At 55.1% G+C, this 18,496-nt stretch overlaps 1 protein-coding gene across 4 annotated transcripts in view; it reads right to left on the reverse strand.

Annotated features, from left to right (window-relative positions):
- The window catches only part of RPTOR (regulatory associated protein of MTOR complex 1), a 207,204-nt gene that overhangs the window by 98,764 nt on the left and 89,944 nt on the right, over positions 1–18,496 (reverse strand). For all 4 annotated transcript variants that reach the window (XM_025047180.1, XM_015589729.2, XM_006912165.3 and 1 more), the window contains exon 5: positions 8,443–8,589. In XM_025047180.1, the coding sequence (XP_024902948.1) occupies positions 8,443–8,589 (147 nt within the window). The remainder of the gene's footprint in view (positions 1–8,442; positions 8,590–18,496) is intronic.

Here is an 18,496-nt window from a genome sequence, read left to right on the forward strand (position 1 = left end):
CCCCACTGGGAGATGCTGTTCCTGCTTATGGGCGACCCCGAGACGCACTTGTACTCAGAGAGAGTTCTCCTGGGAAACCTAGAGACTCAAACACCAGGGAAAAAACCCATCTCCAAAAGCTCACTGGAGCCTTCTGGAAGATTTGGGAAGGATCCAGAAGAGCCATCAGATGCGATACACGGCGACCAGATCCAAGAGCGACATCTGCTCCGCGTCCCACTGGTGCGAAGCTCGGCGCCTGTGAGAAGGTTGTGAGCCACCCGCTCTAGCAGGCGCTGCGTTTAGGGGTGCAGGGGCTGCGTTTCAGGGCGCAGGGACGCACCTGCATCACTGGCTCAGCCTTGCGTACCTGCTCCCCCCACATAGCAGAAGACACAGCTGGACGACAGAGGAAGGCGCTGGTAACTTCAGAAAGCGCCTTTCTGAAAACGTCTGCTCGGTAATAATCCCACCTCTGGCTTAAAGCCGCTTTTATTCTAACTCAGCACCTACTTAACCAGATGCGTCTGCGAAGTCCTGAGACCGCCCTCTCCGAAGGAGCCGGCGTCTTGCTTTCCCGGCTCGTTTCACAGACATTCATGGTGCACCTACCCTGTGACAGATACTGCCCCCAAAACAGCAGACACGAAGTGGAAGCAGTAACTTAAAAATGATTTATGTAATTTTATATATCAAATGTGAAGTAATAATTTAAAAACCCACTGGGAGCTATGAAATCGGAGCCAAGCGGGCAGCAGTCCGTCTGCTGGAAGACTCATCATGATTCGGAGAAAGCGCCCAACACTGCCCTTCAAAGGGCAGCAAAAGAGCCTGCACAGCAACAGTTCGTCACAACTATCCTGAGTCTGCCCACAGCGACCAGCCGACGTCTTAAAGCCATTTAGCCGTTAGCAACCGAACAGTTTCTAAAATGCTCTAAAACCATTCTGCAACTCAGTGAAGATGCTTCATCAGAAGTGAAAACCAAACCCCACTCCCCAATCACTATTAGGCAATGACTAAAGAACTTAAGGAGACACTCAAGAATTCTGTGACCTTTTACATCGAGAAGAGACTTTCCACCGTCTGGCTGCTGGGAAGCATGTCACAGACACCTGCGTGCAAGCTTTCGCGTGAATACGTCCTCCGCCATCTCAAGCTTTCGCGTGAATACGTCCTCCGCCATCTCAAGCTTTCGCGTGAATACGTCCTCCGCCATCTCGGGTGTAAGCGTGGGCTCGCTGCGTCCTGTGGCAACCGTCCCTGCCTGCGGAACGGCCAGACAGTGCTCCGCCGTGGCCGCCGGCGCGCCTCCGGCCGGCAGTGTGCCAGAGCCTGATCCTCCGCGGCCTTGCCAACACTTACGATCCTCCATCCGCCTTTGCCGTTCTAGCCACGGCGGTGGATGCGAAGGGCGCCTCGCTGTGGCTTGGCTCCTCGTCACCCTGGGGTCTGATGCCCCTTTCCTGCCTGCTGCGCCGGCCAGTGCCTCCAGGCTGTGGGGACACATGCAGGGGGAGGGGACGGGCAGGGAGGCAGATGTCCCTCCGTGGTCCTGACCTTGGGGGAAGAGCTCCGTCCTTACCACTAAGCCTGCCGGCAGCAGGAGGCACCTCCCAAGTGACCTCGCCATGCTGAAGTGGCTCCCTGCCCCCGGCTTGTAAGAAAGGTGCCGGATTTTGTCGAATGCTTTTGTGTCGGTTGGCATGGTCAGATGACCTTCTTTGACCTGTCGGAACGGTGGGTTGCACTGCTTTCTTGACTGTCAGGCCAGACCTCCGTACCTGGAACAAGCCCACGCGGTCAGGGAGGAAAACTCCACGAGCTGCTACCGTGGATTCCCCATTAGGTGTCGTTGAGGACTTTGCACCTGAGTGTGAGAAACCGCAGTCTGCAGTGTTTCCTTCCGTTTGTGCTGTGTCCACTCTGGTGTCAGGGTAAGCGCGACCACATAAAGTGGGAAGGGTTCCCCCCACTCCCCTTCTGTTTTCTGGGCGAGACTGTATGAAATTGGCATTAACTCTTCTTCGAGTGTTTCGTAGAATTTTCCAGCGAAACTATCTGGACCTGAAGATCCCCATTTCAGTCACTTTTACCCAAACTCAAGTTCTTCAGCACCGTTCATGTGACCTAGCTGACCTTGGCTGAATCTGGCAGTCTTTGGTTTTAGAGGGACTGGTCCGTTTCTCTGAAGTTGTCGGATTTTTGTGTGGAGCTGCTCATCGTACCCCCTTACTATCCTAACGGCTGTGGGGCGCTGCTGCTGCTGCTGCTGTTCTGTTTGTGAGTCTTGCTGGAGGTTTATCCGCGTTATTGGTAACTTCTGAGAATCCGCCTTTGGGCCACCGACTTCTCTCTGCTGTTTTTCTGTTTCCGACCCCGACGATCTCTGCTCTTCTCATCATTTTTTCTCCTGGTCGCTTTGGGTTCACTTCACTCTCCCTTTCCAGTTTCCTGGAGTAATGCTGTGATCCTAACGTGTGTGTCCCCCAAAAACACACATGCTGAAATCCTGAGCCGCTAAGGGGGTGTGCTGGGAGGGCGGGCCCCTGGGGTGGGCGGGCCGTGGGTGGAGCCCTCCTGATGAGACCAGTGCTGGCAGAGGGCGCCTGCGAGCCCCCAGCAGCCCCTCAGCCCTGCGAGCACGTGGCGGAGCCAGACGGCCATGCGCTGCGGCGGGGCGTGGGGGTGGTGGTGGAGCGGGGGACGGGGCGGAGGGGGGCTGGCCCGGCCGCGTCTGCGCCTCGGTCTCGGACGTCCAGGCTCCAGAACGGCGAGCGGCACGTTTGCTGTTGACAAGCACCCGGCCTGTGCTGTTTTGTTACAGCTGCTCAAACAGACTGGGACAGGTAAGAGCTTGTTACTAACGTGATGCTTTTCCTGTTTTCCAGCGTAAGCACTTAGAGCTGCAGACCCTTTCAATCCCTTTAGCTGCGTATTATCAGTACGGACATGCTGTATTCCTCTTTAATTCAGTTCGATGTGTTTATTTCCCTTGAGACTTCGGCCCATTTTTCCTGAGGCTTTCCTATTGTCTGTTACAGCCTTCTGGTTGATTCCACTAGGGCCCAAGGCCAGTCTGTGTGGTTTCGGTCACTTGTAATTTACAGTTTGCTTCATGGGCCAGAACATATCTTGGTGACTGCCCCGTGGACACCTGACACGGGGCATGGTACAGCCACAGCACGAGTGCTCGGTAAGCGTCAAGCAGGTCCTCACCGCTCATGCTCCGACAGAGAGGACCCGACAGAGAGGACCGTCTCAGCTTCAGAAAGACCCGAGTTAAAGAACACACCACGGCTTAGCCCCTTCCTTTCTGGCCCGTAGCCACCTGCTCCCTCCCGCTGCCAAGCCGCACTGGCCGGTGTTAGGGAAAGCCACTGTCCCACCTGTCCCTCCCCTCGGGTGGGCTGGTGGAGCCCCCTGCCCTTCCCAGCACGGCCCCGTGTTCGGCCAGTTTGGTGCAGCTGCTTCCTGGCTGATGCCGGGCGCTCTGCTGCCTTGTGCCACCAGAGTCTTCGTGAGGGAACATCTGGCCACTACCTCAGTGTCCTCTAGCCTCGGCCTGGGGGAGGCTGAAGTCTCTCAGCCTCGGGGGGACCCTCCTGTGACAGCAAGCAAGGCTAAGGAGAGGGTCACCCTGCACCACACCCCATGGCGGTGGCCATGACCTGTGCCCAGAATATTAAGCAATTTCTGGCATATTTTTAAAGAGATGAAATTAGAAAAAAGAATTAAACTCTAAGATTTAACTTTGAAGAAGCCCTCAGTTTTACAATGGCAGCAAATAGGTGTCTCATATTCCTGAATTTGGGTTAACAATTTTTTCTTTGTTTCTTTTTACATTTCATACAAATCAATCAAAGATCAAACAAGTTCAGTAAATCACAGATACACCTAAAGAAGATGAGTAAAGGCAGTTTACTCAGATGCGCGTTTATTAATCGGACCAAATCTGTAGATATTTTCTGAGCGTCACCCCCGATGAGGCCTCCCTGACCGGCTTCCACAGCGGATTCACGAGAGCGGATGACACGGGAAGAAGAGGTATTATGAGACAGGACGTGAAGTGAGTGCGTAAAAACTGCCCGCCAAGGTCGTGGAGGGTTCCACGCTCAGGGGGCGTTTACGGACCATCTCAGTTACAACCCGGGAGCTGAGTGGACGAGGACTGCTTGTCTGAGAGCGAGTCCCCGGCCTGAGGGGACCGCCCTGCTGGGGGCCGTTCTCATCCTGCCGCTGCCCGTGCTGCTCCGGGGATGCTGAGCTCAGCACGGGCACCGAGGCGCGGGAACATGGTCCCGTAAGGAAGGGCATTACTGCTGCCACCAGCAGCAGCAGCTCGCTGGCCTCCAGGAAAGGGTGAAGTCGTGCCTGCGTCTCTTGGGAGAGAAAGGGCGGGGACCAACCGGGGGACCCGCTGGGAGCAGAGCCAACAGGAAAACCTTAATAATGCCTCTCAAACCCTCTGCTTAAGAGTCCGCTTCCTTTCCAGAGACAGACCAAAGACTTCATATCTGAGATCAAAGCCGTTGCTAAAAACCTTTGAATCCTGTTTCTCTCTCTCCAACTCTCAACATGCAGTCTGTATTACGAGCATCAAAGCTCCTCCCGTGGCTTTTAGCCGAAGGGTGGCGGTCCTGCTCCCTTAGACCCAGCCACAGCGAGGCCGAGGGGTGGATGTCTCGAGCGGCTGCTCCCCATGAAGAGCCAGAAAGAGAAAACAGCCTGAAATCCCATGCCCAACCCAGCAGTGATGCACGTGGCGGGAACGAGACACTCCACACACAGGTCTGCCTGACACTCATCACATGACCCAACGCACTCTCCCAAGTGTGGTCCATTCTGCCACCGCCCCCGCTACAGGTGGGTGGCCACGTGGCCTGACGCTAGCCCATCTCATCCGACGTGAGGCAAGCCTGCATCTGCGTTCCTGGGAAGACACTGACGGCCAGCACTGCCCCGCCCATCCTCATCCTGCCTCTGCGACAACGAGGTGCCTGGAGCTAGGGTGGGCACCGAGCGGTTAAGGACACTGAGGGTGGGGGATCCCCAAGGGCACTGCCAAAAAAGTCCATCATCTGCCTCAAAGACCTTGGCGAAAAGATAAACTGTTGTTTGTTTAGAAACCAAGAGTCTTCATTCCTCACAGCTGAAAGCTCTCCAAATGCAAACACTCAGGGCCTGAGAAAAGTTGCTCCCGTCCATCCTTTCTTGAGGTTGAGACTTGGGGGTCTGCCTAGCAGAACGAAGGAGGAAACCAGAGGGGGAGCAGGGGGGTCTGGAAACGTGGGTGCATCCAGGAGAGCGGGACAGGGCCGCCCAGGACAGCACAGAACAGCCGTCTGCAGGAGGCAGCGACAGCGGGCCGGAGGGGCTGGGGCTGCGGCTGCGGCTGGGGCTGGGGCTGGGGCTCGGGCTCACTCTGCGAGCCGATGCCGCCCCCGCACACTCGGAAACGGAGGGAATGTTAGGGATCCAGTTCAAGAGGACAGGCAATCTCCAGGAAAGCACAGAGACAGACAAAGCTGTTACGGGGATGGGGATGGCAGCGGCCTACTCGGCCATCGGTGAGCGAGACCGACTGGCCGTCATTGAGTTCAGGCCTTGTCGTTTCTTAGAAGTGACCCACGCACGAGGCACGGGGCTCGATTCTGCAGAGACCGGACACAAGCGGCAGAGCAGGCGCGGCTGGTGACGGGGGCCAGCGGCGAAACAGAGCACAGGGAAGCTGGGAGCCTGAAAACCAAGACAGCGCTGAGTGCTGACGAAACCAGAACTAAGAACAGGCGGGATTACTGAAGACTGCGATGACGAAAATCCCAGCAGGGACCTGACTGAGTGGCCGTGGGACGGGGGAGGGGTGGCTGTGACCCGCCCTCTTCAGTCGCCCTCGAGAGTTCACCCTTTGACGCCAACAACACACTCAATTTAAAACAACCAGGCAGCGCGCCCCCTCGCTGTCAGAGTCCCACACGCTTTCTCCGACTCTCTAAGCGGGACGTACTAAGGGCAGCCCTGGATGGCCTGGACATCAGCGGGAAGCCCACAGATGGCCTGAAGCTCGTGAGCCAAGGTGGAACGGTGCAAGCACGTCACTCACGCTTCCAGAAACGCTCAGTGGAGGCGCCGGAGCAGAACCCCTGCGGAGCGGGCGGGCGTGGGGGCGCCCTGTGCCATTCACTACAAGCCCGCTGCACTACTGGATTTTTAGAATCGTGGCACGTGCTCATTTGATAAAAATAAAAACATTTCTCCTAGAAAGAACACCGAAAGCAGAGGAATTTGAAGACTTCCCTTAATTTTCAAATTACCAAGCACCGTGACACAGTGGAACGTGCAGAGAGGACGGCTGAGTGACAGACAGGCGGATCGCAGCCATGACGCAGGGTCCTCCGTGCGTGACAGGCATGCTGCCTCCCCGCAGGCGCCTTGTCCTCCACCTGCAGGACCGCTCCGAGACCTGGGTCCATGGCGGGACCGCCTGGCCCGCACGCGCCCCACACCCCGGGCACCTGAGGACGTGGACGCTGCCGGTCGTCTCTTAAAACGGATGCACTCCTAGTCCCGGTGAGGTCCGTTACCTGGATGCTTCTTGGTCCAAGCAACCACTTTCCTGCATCATATTCAATCAGTTTTTTGCCCTTTATTTTTCAAACCCCGGTGCAAACAATTCAACTGTCAACTTCTGTCAGCTCACATGTTATCACCTACTCCACAGAAGTGTTAAAGCATGTTGTAAATTTACAAAGAATCTGGCCACTGTAGAGAGGGAAAATGTTTTTCAAAAGTAAACCTAAGAGGCCACAAAGGATTGCTGTATCCACACAGATAATAAAACGACTAACGTGAGCAGTAAGATTTAGCTGGGAGCCAATTTTATCATTTTAATTTCCGCTGTTTATGCAAGAGGCCTGAACAGCAGCCAATAATAGTAAGTGTGACGGAAAAACGCAAGACTATCTACACTGTAATTTAAAAATAAAGAAGATAAAGGCAGAGCTAATGATAAGACAGATGGTATAATTTTGCATTGCCGTCTACGTAACCCTTCAGATCACATATTTTGCATTTGATCTCTCTTTTTTGTCGCACTCTGTGAAATGAACAGCTTCTCGGGCTGATTAATCCTTGGCAACATGGCGAGAGCACATGACATGCCAATGGAGCAGATCCTCGACGAGCTGAGAAGTAACAGTCAGCCGCAGGCATGAGACAGAAACGCTTGCCTTCTGCCGGAACTGGGGGTGAGGGGCCGCATCTAAGGCGTCTTCATTAAGTAAGGCTGGTGTTCTGGTCTTCCCTCACACACCCAGAAGCTCATAAATCGGGTGTAAAAATCCAGCAGGATTCTTTGGCGTTTTTATTTACACATTAGAAATGTAAAAAAAAAAAAAAAATTCTTTTGCAATATTTATTATCTGATGCGAGGAAAAGCAAATTACCTCTTGGTGCTTTGAGTTTCTTAGTGCTCATTAGATAACCTATCCCTTGGGTAAACGTACGTGAAATGCCTAAAAGCAAGGTATAAATTTGACAGCGCAAAACTCGATCTTCCCCTCCTCTTATTACAGAACGCGAAAACAGTGATAATAATAACTCGTGGCACTTGATTCCATTTTCAAGAGCAAAGGGCTTATTCATCAGTCACTCTCATGCAATGTCCTGTATAAGGACTTAGTTTATAAATATAAAACGTTACACCGCATGACAGCAATGCCTGCTGATGAAACGTGAAACCCATGCCGACACACGCGCGCTGGAGGGCCCGGTGCGGCTTGAGGACACGCGTGCTCAGGGCCGTTTGTGCCTCTACACTGAGAGTCGTGAGCCCCTCGGGCTGCGGGGGGTTTACCCCCCACTCCCGTGCAGCCCACGGGACGGAGGCCTCGCAACTGAAGCTGCCTCTGCGGTTTCTCTTTAGAATGCACCGTTTACTCAAACATCAAATATTAACTAGAACAACCAAGTCGGAGGCCTCCTCGTGATCAGAGCACCACACTGGTCTCTAGCTCCTGACACGGACACTAACGGTGGCACCGTTTCGGTTTGTCTCCTGTGTTTGGCTTAGTTGTTATTTAGTTGAGTTTTGTTGTTATTATTTTGAAACACAAAAGGAAATGAAATTGGGGCAGTTACAGAGATGGCAGTGAAACGAAAGACTGTGCCCAGATATGGGGCCAATGCGCCTAAAATAAATGTGTCTGCTTCATTTCAACAGGCCACCAGAGCACAAATAACCTGTTAACGTCGTCAGTTCATTAACGCTCAGATTAGAAATGACACGAGTGAAGTGAGAGGAAGCAGCAGCCCGCCCGCCTGCCCCGAGGGCTTCTCGGGTCCTCTGCCTCGACCACCACGGCACCTGACGAAGCTCCACCCAGGGAAAGGGAGGGAGCAGCACGGGGGTCCGGCACCCTGGGGGACACGAAGCGCAGCCCTGTGGGCACTGGGGAGCCTCACCTCCAGCTCCTGCTCCCTCTGCAAGGCGAACTGCTTGAAGGACTTGACGATGAGGCCGGCGTTGGAGCAGTCGTAGACGAATATGGACGGGCTGCCCATCCACGTCTGCAGGTCGTAGACAGACAGAGGGATGTACTGGGTGTAGTTCTGGAAGACAAGACAGTGTGCGCGTTTACTCCTGGGACCCAGGAGGGTGTGCCACCCGCAGCGCTGCCTGCGGGGAGGGGCGGGTCCAGCGGGAGCCTGGCTGCGGGAGCCCCTGAGCTGTGGTGCACACGCTGTCCTAACCACCACCTGCCCACGTGCCGCCTGACCCAGGATGGCCAGTCCTGGAGGGCTGTCCCAGTTCGATCCCCAGCCTCAAAGCTGCTCTGCGCTTGTCGCCCTGGCCAGCGGCTCGCTGCCTCCTGGAGCAGCTCACTCCCGCTGCTGCGGGCTATCCCTCCCGCGGGCCACCGCAGGGCCTCCCGCCCCTGCAACCAAAGCACGGCTTTCGCCCACCAACGCAAAGGATGTGCAGCTCCCAGCTGGCTCTGTAACCTCCCCAGGGTCACACAACGCCACGCATCCCGCTCACAGAGGAGCTCCAAAGAGCGCCTGCACGTCCCCTGGTCCCCTCCTCCCGTGGACACCCAGAGCACGTCATTAAAAACCCAGACGTGTGCACCCAGGGAGCATCACCCTGGCCCTGTAGCTCTTTTTCGAATCACAGAACAGCGACCTACGAACACAAACGCGTGGAGCGGTGTGCGTCCTTCCTGACACACTGCACGTCAGTGCTGAGACACTTGGACGTTCTGGGGACATGGAAGGCGCCCTTCGCGTCCTAGGGAGCCTGCCGGCGCTTGCCCACAGGGGACATTTTTAAGCAATTCTGCACTGAAAGCATGGCCTCCTCACTCTCCTGCGAGCTCCCACAGAGGTGGAACTGGCAGAAGCCGACCGTCCCTCACAGCGAAGGGGGCTGTTCCGGCTGCCGACCGGACCGTCTGCAAGGCAGCAGCGGAAAGGGCCAGACGACGGAGGCCTGAACCAGCCCGGGGACGTCTGTCGTCAGGGCACCGGGTGGCAGAGGCCTTCTCCGCATGCACAGCAACACGTCAGGGGTGAGTCACCCCCCAGAAGGGATAAGGCTGTGTGGATGACACAGGGGTGCGTGGGCCTGTGGCCATCCCCTGAGGAGGCACCACCCTCTCCCCAGGCTGTGCCATTTCATGCTGCTGAACAAAAAAAATGAACCGTCCTCGTTTGGTGGCCTGTCTGTCACCACTGCACCGTGCACGAGGACATGTGGGGAGGTGCTCTCCGTATAAAGCCAGCGAAAAATTCTAAAGATGTCGTCTCTTCTGTGATGAAGCTACAAAGTGGACGCGAGCCCATCACGACACCAGCAGGTTTAATGGAGTTTGGCCAGCTGGTTCTATAGTTAGTGCGGAAGAGAGAGGCACCAGAATAGCAAAAAAATAATAATTTTTTAATAAAGAACAATGGGGAGGACTCGCACTACCTATGTTAAGTATACTGCAACTCCACAGTAATTACAGGACGGAACAAGGGAGGGTGAGACAGACAAAAAAAACCAGGAAAGTCCATGAAGCGACCCACGTGTGTAATTGTAATGAAAGTGGCATTTTAAAGCAGTGAAGAGAGAATGAATGATTCAGTAAGTGATATGGTAACACTGAACCACTCCTCAGTGCTATCTGAGACCTACACACAAAACATCAGGATAGATTTTTAAAACTAAAAATAAAAGGAGAATAGATGATTTATTTATTTTGGTGTAAGAAAGGTCTTCTTTAAAAAGTCCCGAAACCTAGAAGCCTTAATGAAAAATGTAAGAGCATAAAAATGATATAATTTGGATAAAAACACATACCAGTGACAAGAAATTTAAGGATAAAGTAGGTATGACATACGTGACCGGGGCAGGGGTGTGTGTGTGTTTATATTTAGAATGTGTATGTAAACTGTTGTTTCAGATCAACAAAACACAAAATAACAAGAAACAAACAAGATACAAAGAGGCAATCCACAGAAGCGAAGGATGGATGATCACGAAATGAGTTCCACAGTCTCCATCGATCACGAAAATACAAATTACAATGAGAATCATCCATCCACCTACCTACCCACCCACCTACCTACTTTCGTCCAGCAACCTGGAAAGAAATATGAAAGATGAGTAATCCATGTCGACAAGGATCTGTTCGGGGGGGAGAGGGGAGGCTGGTTCATCCTCGGAGGGACGTGAACTAAGGAAGCTTCTCTGGAAGGCAACCTGGCCATACTTGTAAACACTAAACGTCCATCCTACAGACGTACTCAGGTTGGTATCTGGAGATGCACGTGCAGAGACAGCTGACTCACAGGAAGCTGCACGCCATCTCCACGCCCCTGCGGGAGAGACTCCCAGTCTCATACCTATTTCTCCCTCCTCAGTGTCAGCAGAAGTCTTAGGCAGCACGTGTCCCAGCTTCTCCGCACCGAAGTCTGATCTTGCTGCCCAATTCTGTCCAGTGGGGCAGAGTCAGAGGCAGTGCTGCCCTAGGCTCATGCCTTCCATCTTTCCTTCCCCCTGGAGGGAACGTGGACATGGCAGGCCGCCTTCGGCCGCGTGGAGGACAGGAGCAGAGGGACAGCAGACCTGTGCGACGGAAGGGGCCTGGGCCCCACGGCAGGCCCAGGCAGCCCACGTGCACTGCCACGGCCTGTCCTGGGTCCTCATACACCCAACATAAGGGACACATCAAGCAAAGTGAGAACCGCGTGCCCATATTCGAGGACCCCACGCAGCTGTGAAAAGACCAGCCCTTTATAAGCAATGACAGGGACAGATGCCAGGGGCTGTGATTTTAAAGATGCGAGACTCAGACCCACACACGGAACATGGTCCCATCCTCGGGGGAGAGATGGAAAAGCTGTGTGTGGGAAGCGCCACGTCCCCAGTGCCGCTGCCTCCCCCGTAATGAGGACCCGCGGAGCCCATGGGCGAGCGGGCCGCGCACGGCACCGAAGGGTCCATACCAGGCCGGCGAGGGCCTGCATGTGGGCCGAGGGCATCACGTCTACTTCTTTTAGAATCTTTTGTAACAAAAACTAGTTGTATTGTTTAGAAAGAAAAAATGTAAAGGTGCACCAGCTGTTGAAGGAGGGAGGGGAGGGCGAGCTCCATGGTTTCCGACGCTTCTGTGTCCAGCCCCGGTAACAAGCAGGTGGAGCGTGTTACCTGGACAGGTAAAAAGGCTTCAGCAAAGGCTCCCATGGACAGAGCAGGATGAATCATCTCCCCAGCACAGTGGGAGATGGTTTCCTTGTTGGCATACTGCCCCTGTCCCGGGGACACGAGGGGCCACGTGAGCCTTTAACTGGGCAGGGCCACCTTGACCCTCGACCCTCACAGGGGAAGGTTCGGCGCAGCCTGGGAAGTCACCGCGCACCAATGCTCTGGCTCCGCGCTGCTCCTCTCCCGCAATGCTCCCAGCTCAGCGAGCGACGGCGCTGACCACACTCCGGCCACCGCGTTATCTGCATGACTATCGGGGAAGGCGGACGCTGTCACCTGCACTGCCTTCTAGGCACAGGGCCCAAGGCCTCACCAACAAAGAAGCAAAAAATGAAATTTATTTTAATATAGTGGGTTCTGAGGTCTTGTCTTTTGAGCTGAAATGTTTTTTATTTCCCAAGGATCAAAAGTTACTGTTTAAATTTCTGATACAAAGTTGATGTACGGTGAGTCATTAAAATAATGAAACGGTGATACCATAGGACACTAGGGACGAATGCTCTCTCTCTTTTGTGCCCCCTGGCCCCACGGACTGCCCGGTCCACGGGGGCCAGAACCTTCCCTGCTTCTCATGTGCATCCTGGGACAGCGAGGCAGAGTCCTCAGCTTTCCAAACTGGTCTCCAGCTCCGCAGCTTCCGGCTATTGGGGGCCTGTACCCCACAGCATCCTTGGGGTGCTCCATGGCAGAGAGGGGCATGGCAGGCCACGGGGGGCGAGTGGCAGCCTCCGAGGGCCCCCGCTAGAGGCAAGCCCCTCCGGGGCTGCTCCATCCACCATGGCACGCGGGGCACTGGCGGCCACCCACTGGGCGAGATGGCAGTCCTGGACTCTACCTGACGTGTGGCGCCCTTGACCTCTGCCCACCATCTGGTGGTAGCCCAACCCCTGCCCAGCTGTGATGCTCAAGGTCTCTGGGAAGTGCCCGGGGGGCCTGAGGAGGAACCCCTGGAGGGGACGCGCCTGTGACGAGGGACAACCTCACCTGCAACGTCAGCCGGGAATGGCCAGCCTAGTGGGGCCAGGACACTTGGGAGTCTGAGTCCCTTGGGAGCGCAGCCTGGACCCTAATAAACCACGCGGAGGGAGGCGGCCGCAGCATGTGGCTCGCACTTGCCATCTCCGCCCGCATCGGGGCCCGCGCACCTGCGCCAGGCAGCCCCACGGCGACGGCCCCGGTGTTGGGCGAGCCAGCCTGAGGAGGCCGCGTGGGGACTGGGCCCCGGTGCGAGCGTCTCCCTGCCTGGACCGCCCCCGCCCAGCCATCCGAGGCCGGAATGCGCTTGGTGCCTCCACCGAGCCGGCACGCAGGGCGCCCCTGATGGAAGCAGCCCTCCTTTCTCTCGAAGGACCATAGTCAAGGCCAGGTTCTCATTTCAAAGAAAGACATAGGTTTCAGATCATTTATTTACTACGATCCACTTTATCTGTCAGAGTACGTTAAACATTTAAAAACAGAAACAGGTCACCGGCTTCATTGGGCTGTGCCGCGGGCAGCATTGACGGAGGCAGCCGAGCAGGACCCGGAGGGGACCAGAGGGCACTGTGCGTGGCTTCCGCCCCCGGGAGCATGAACCCCAGCGGAGACGCCTGCTCATCGCCTTCCTGCAAAGCGCCTGCAGGACCCGGGCTCCCTCCCCCGACAGGCGGGACGTGCGGGCGCAGCCGTGGAAACGTCTGCACGCGTGCGTGAGCGGAAGGCCCGCCTCCCTTCCGCAGGCTGTTCCTGAACACGCCTCACCCGGGGCAGGAGGCCATGGCCCCGCCAGGGGTGCTCAGGTGTCAGGAGCGGTGCTTGTCAGCCACACGTGGACGCCAGCACGTCACTGCAAGCCTGTGGTCCTTTAAAATCCTTAAAGCTGAAGGTTTAGCGATACGTCCTCTCCTTTATTGCAGTTAAACAATTACTAATTACTCCGTGAGCAATTCTAAGTAAATGGTATTAAATTATGAAATTTATTGTTTTAAATCGTCACCTTCTATTAACTAATTTTCACGTCTTTATTATAAAAGCCGGTATTTTTTTCAAACCGTATGGCTGAGTGTAAGTGAACGGTAAAGTCCTCGCCGTCCTCTGCTGGGCCCTGTCCTGTCCCTGGCCAGCGGTGACCTCCGCTCCCTCTCTAGCGGTGACCTCCGCTCGTTCCCTGCGCCCTTTCGCAACCTTCACGTATAAATGAACGTTTCTGGAAGGACGCACAAGTTTAAGTGCGGCAAGACTGCTCTCCACAGTGTTCTGCAACCTCCCTTGGAACTTGACTAACGTGAACAACGGTCTGTATTGCTGATTCTTTTAACTCTTGCAGCTTCTCAAACTGACGCCACCGATACCTGTCAGGCGCCCGTGGCAGCCGCTGTGCTCCTTTCCAGCTGCTTTGTAAACGGTGTCGCGCTAAGAGCCTAGGCGCGGATCTCTCCATACCTTCGAGTGCAGCTGCGAACTTGATTCCTCGAGGCTGCGTCACAGGTCAAGGCCGCGTGCCCCGTACAGGTCACGGCTATTCCTGTGTCCGGTTCGCCGGTGGCATTTGAGACAGCGGGTTTTCGCTCCGCGTCCTCTGAGCGCAAACAGCTTCGCTTCGCTGTCCGTGTGCGTGTGGGGTGAACCCGTGCGCGCTCTTCCTGGCCTCTCGCATTTCTCGTCTTCACGATCCCGCTCACAGGCTCTGCCGTTACTATGTCGTGCTGTTCTTGCTGAAGACTTTTGATTTATAGCCGTTTGCTCACTAAGGAAATTAGCCTTTATCTGCCCCCATGCATTGCAAATATTTCCCCATTCGTTACCTTGACTTTATGCTTTTTTTGCAAGATGGGCATTTAAATATTTTATGTAATCAAATTTATCAGTATTTCCACATAAATTTTTGTGACATGCTTAGAAAGGTTTCATTACGCAAAAATTATTTATTAAATGCTCAGGGATTCTTCTAAAGTTTTGTTATTTTTCACTATTGAACATTTCACATACGGAAAATATATATTCACCGCCGCTGCCCAGCGTCCAGCGTAAAAAAGACGTGATAACCAGAGCCGCCCTTGCCCGTGGCTCCGTGCTCTCCTCCCCTTTCCTCCAGAGGTAACTGATGGCTGGGACTTGGGTCCACTGTCCCCAGTAACGTCGGTGGCCTCTGTCACATGGACGCGTGGTCTTTACGAACATTAAGGGATCCCGTGCATCCCGTGAACTTTTATGAATGGCGCCGCTCTGCGTATCCTCTGCAGTTTGCTTTTCCATCCCATATTGTGTTTGGGGATGTGGCTGTGATTCATTCATTTTCTCTGCTGAATGGGTTTTATGAAATACCGACCGACTTGGGATTCACTTTGGCGTTTAAGATAGGAATTGTCTGTGCGCGGTTATTACCTGTGACTCATACCTCCGATAAGCAATGTGTCTGTGATGATCCGGCTGCTGAAATGCATGAAGCGGGAAGTGACATCTACGTCTGATGCTGATGGCTCACAAGTTAGGTGTTTAAACCTATTTTTGTTACATATTTCATTTCATTTTAAATTTATGTTTAATTACGTTTATTTTATTGTATATTTACCACAACAGTGTATACTGACTGCTGCTTGACGGATGACTCTGTGTCCAACTAGAAGCAGACATTAGCAGGCAGCAGGTGGCTGAGACGTCCGAGACCCTCATTTGGTTCATTGAGAGGAACTGCTCCCTGGGTGGCGTCACACAGCCTCACGGGAGTGGGAGTGGCCTGTGCGGCTGTCATGCTGGTCTTGCTGCTGGATCTCAGACGCGTTTAATTCAGTGTGAATGAGTGTGTGGGTGTGTGAGCGAGTGTGCGTGCAATGCACACGTCACATGTGTGCGTCATGAACCCCTACTCCTCATTAGCAGCAGAAAACTATCAACTGTGTTCAAGGGGCTCTGCCGCCCACAACCCCATCCCCCCAAGCCTCCCCTCCTGAAGCCAGGGTCATTAGTTCTGTGCTTCTATCCCCTCGCTTTTAAAAAATAATTGTAACTCATGCTTGTGTCTCCCTAAAACGCACGCTGTTTAGTTATGCTTGTTTTTGAGTTTTACAAAAACGATACCAAAAGCAAAGCAGCTAAGTCTTTAAATTCAAGTCGTATGCTTCTACAAGCGACCCATCCGCTGTGGCTGCTGTAGCTAATCCCTGTCGGGTTAACCTTCCACTTGGGGACACGCCAAACGCGCCGGGCCCTCCTCCCGTCGTGGCATAATGGAGTCGTTTCCAGTCTTATTTCCACCACGAAAAAATGCTTCTGTGAACGTTTTTGTATAAAAACTCCTGTGTCAAAGAAGAGACAGAGAAAAGAAAGGACAGAAAGAAGTGTGTGTGGTCACCACAGCGCTGGAGACCCCGCTGGCCACGGCCACGCAGGGCAGAGCGACTCTGACGTGGCTGTCACTGCCAACGGGTGAGTCGGACACTGGCACACACTTCCTGGGAGCCAGGTGATTTGCCTCATGAAAAGGGCCCTGTCGATCAAGGACTTGTTTGCTCTCCGTCTGTGGGGCAGCAGAGAGCAGGGACCGTGAGATTCTGTTCCAAAGAGATGAAAACATGTTGCCCAGAACAAAGGGGTGCGGGCCCCAGAGACTTCAGTCAACACGCCACTGTGACACCAAGGAGAAGCGTTAGCGTCTATGGAGCCTTTTTAAAACATCCAAACTGTGTGTTGTTAAGAAAAATGTATCCTTTTTTGTTGCCGTTAGCAGTCACGATTTCCAAGACGAACGGTGCAGTTTCAGCCTCACGAACGGTACGTGCCCGCGGCAGCCTTGGCTGTGAGGCAGGCGCATGGCGCTGAGCGCCGTGTGCACGGCGGGGACGGCCCGGCCCGTGGCGGCCTCTGAGCGGCGGCTGCTCCTCCGTCCTGCGCCTCTTTGGGTCACTTTACCCAAATGTTAGGAATTCGAAATGTTTGTAAACGGAACTGTTTCACTAAACACGCTGCAGACACTCACTTCCTCCACGCCGGGTGGACCTCACGGGCTGGGCGCCACTGTCCTGGAGGCTGCGGCAGAAGCGCTGACTCAGACGTGCCTTCTGGTCCTGAGTGAAATCATGCGACACGCTGAGGCGTCTGGCTCCTGCGAGTCGTCCGGCCCGTGGGACTTAGGACAGCGGGCCGCTGCTTGCCTTTGCTGCCTAATTACTGGTTTAGGGGACTGGCTGGAAACTGGCCAGTGACCAGTCACCAGGTAGAGACAGCAGGATGGGCAGAAGGTCGGGGAGGAAGCGACGGCCCTGGCCCATCAGTGCAGAGTCCAAGGAACACAGGCCACGGCGGGGAGACGGCAGCGCGGCTGCTGGTGACGACGCCCACGCACAGCCCGCAAGGACTCCCATCAGCCCCCGCCCGCCTCCCTCCCCGCTCGGGGCAGGCCCGCAGAGACCCCAGTTCGTGACGCCCCATCGCGCTGCCACCACCGCCTGCGAGGACTCGGCAGTCCCTGCTTTAAGCAGCTCTGAGCACAGTGACGAAGCAGGACACAGCATCGCCGGATGGCCAGTGGCTAGGCGGGGGCGGAGAGGGAGTGCGGGGTGCAGGGACGGAAGGTGCTGTGGATGCAGGGAGTGGAGGGGCAGGCGCTGCAGCCACTGCCGGGGACATGTGTGTGACCTGCTCCGAGCTGCGTGACCGCTCACCCAGGGTCCACAGCTCACCTGAGGGTGGCCCCAGTCTGCACTTCCTGTGGCTTGGACAAATGAGAAATGACATGTAGCCACGACCACAGGGCCATACGGAGTGCCTGCATCGCCTGTCCCTCCCTCCTTCCCCGTCCCCTCAGCAACCATTGCTGTTACTGTCACCGTCACCAGAGTTTTGCCTTTTCCAGAACGTCACCGAGCTGGAACCATAGGGTGTGTGGCCTTTGCGACAGGCTTTTTTCAACCAGGACTTTGCTCTTAAGGTCCCTCCATGGCTCTTTGTGGCCTGGAGCTCGTTTCTTTCCACTGCTGAATAATGCTCCGTTGTGTGGCTGGGCCGCCACCGGACACCTTGGTCGCTCCCAGGTTTCGGCAGCTGTGGAGAAGGCTGTCACAGCCTCCGGAGCGGGTTTCCTGTCGATGTGTGTGCTACTCCTCTGGGTCAGCACCGAGAGGTCAGATGGCACGTTTCACTAAGAAACCACCACTATCCTCCCACGTGGCACACCGTTCCGCGTCCCCGCCAGCAGACGTGAGTTCCTGCGGCCCCACATCCTGGCCAGCCTGTGGTGTCGTCAGGGGCCTCGTGGTATCTTGGGGCTGTGATGTGCGGCTCCTTAACGACCGACGCCGCTGAGCACCTGCTCACACGCTTGGCTGCCGTCTGTGCGTGGTCTCTGGTGGCGTCTGCCTGGTTTTCAGTAGGGCTGTTTGTTCACATGTGGAGTATCGAGAGGTCTTTTTATACTTTGGAACAAGTCCTTTCTCCCGACCCGTGACCTGTGCCTTCAGTGCCCTAACAGCAGGCAGTGGCTGTGGGAGAGCCCGGAGCAGGTGTCCTCTGCCCCGCAACCTGGCCTAGAACCTTTGTTTCTTCTGCGTCCCATCAGACAGGAAGCGGGCACACTCTGTGCTGTGCACACGGGCGCACTTTGAATTCAAAGGCGCACGGAGGACGGACACAGAAAGGTGATTCCTGCAAATCCCAGACGTAGAAGAGAGTGACATGGCCCTCTTACAAGTCAGACAAGGAGAGCGGCCAGAGACGAAGGGGACATGCACGACGCCAAGTGGGGCAGGTCATCGGAAGGATACCGAGTGTCCCAAACGGGCGCACTCTCCCCGT

This window comes from Pteropus alecto, unplaced genomic scaffold (assembly GCF_000325575.1).
Source record: "Pteropus alecto unplaced genomic scaffold, ASM32557v1 scaffold134, whole genome shotgun sequence".
NCBI classification, from domain to species: Eukaryota; Metazoa; Chordata; class Mammalia; order Chiroptera; family Pteropodidae; genus Pteropus; species Pteropus alecto.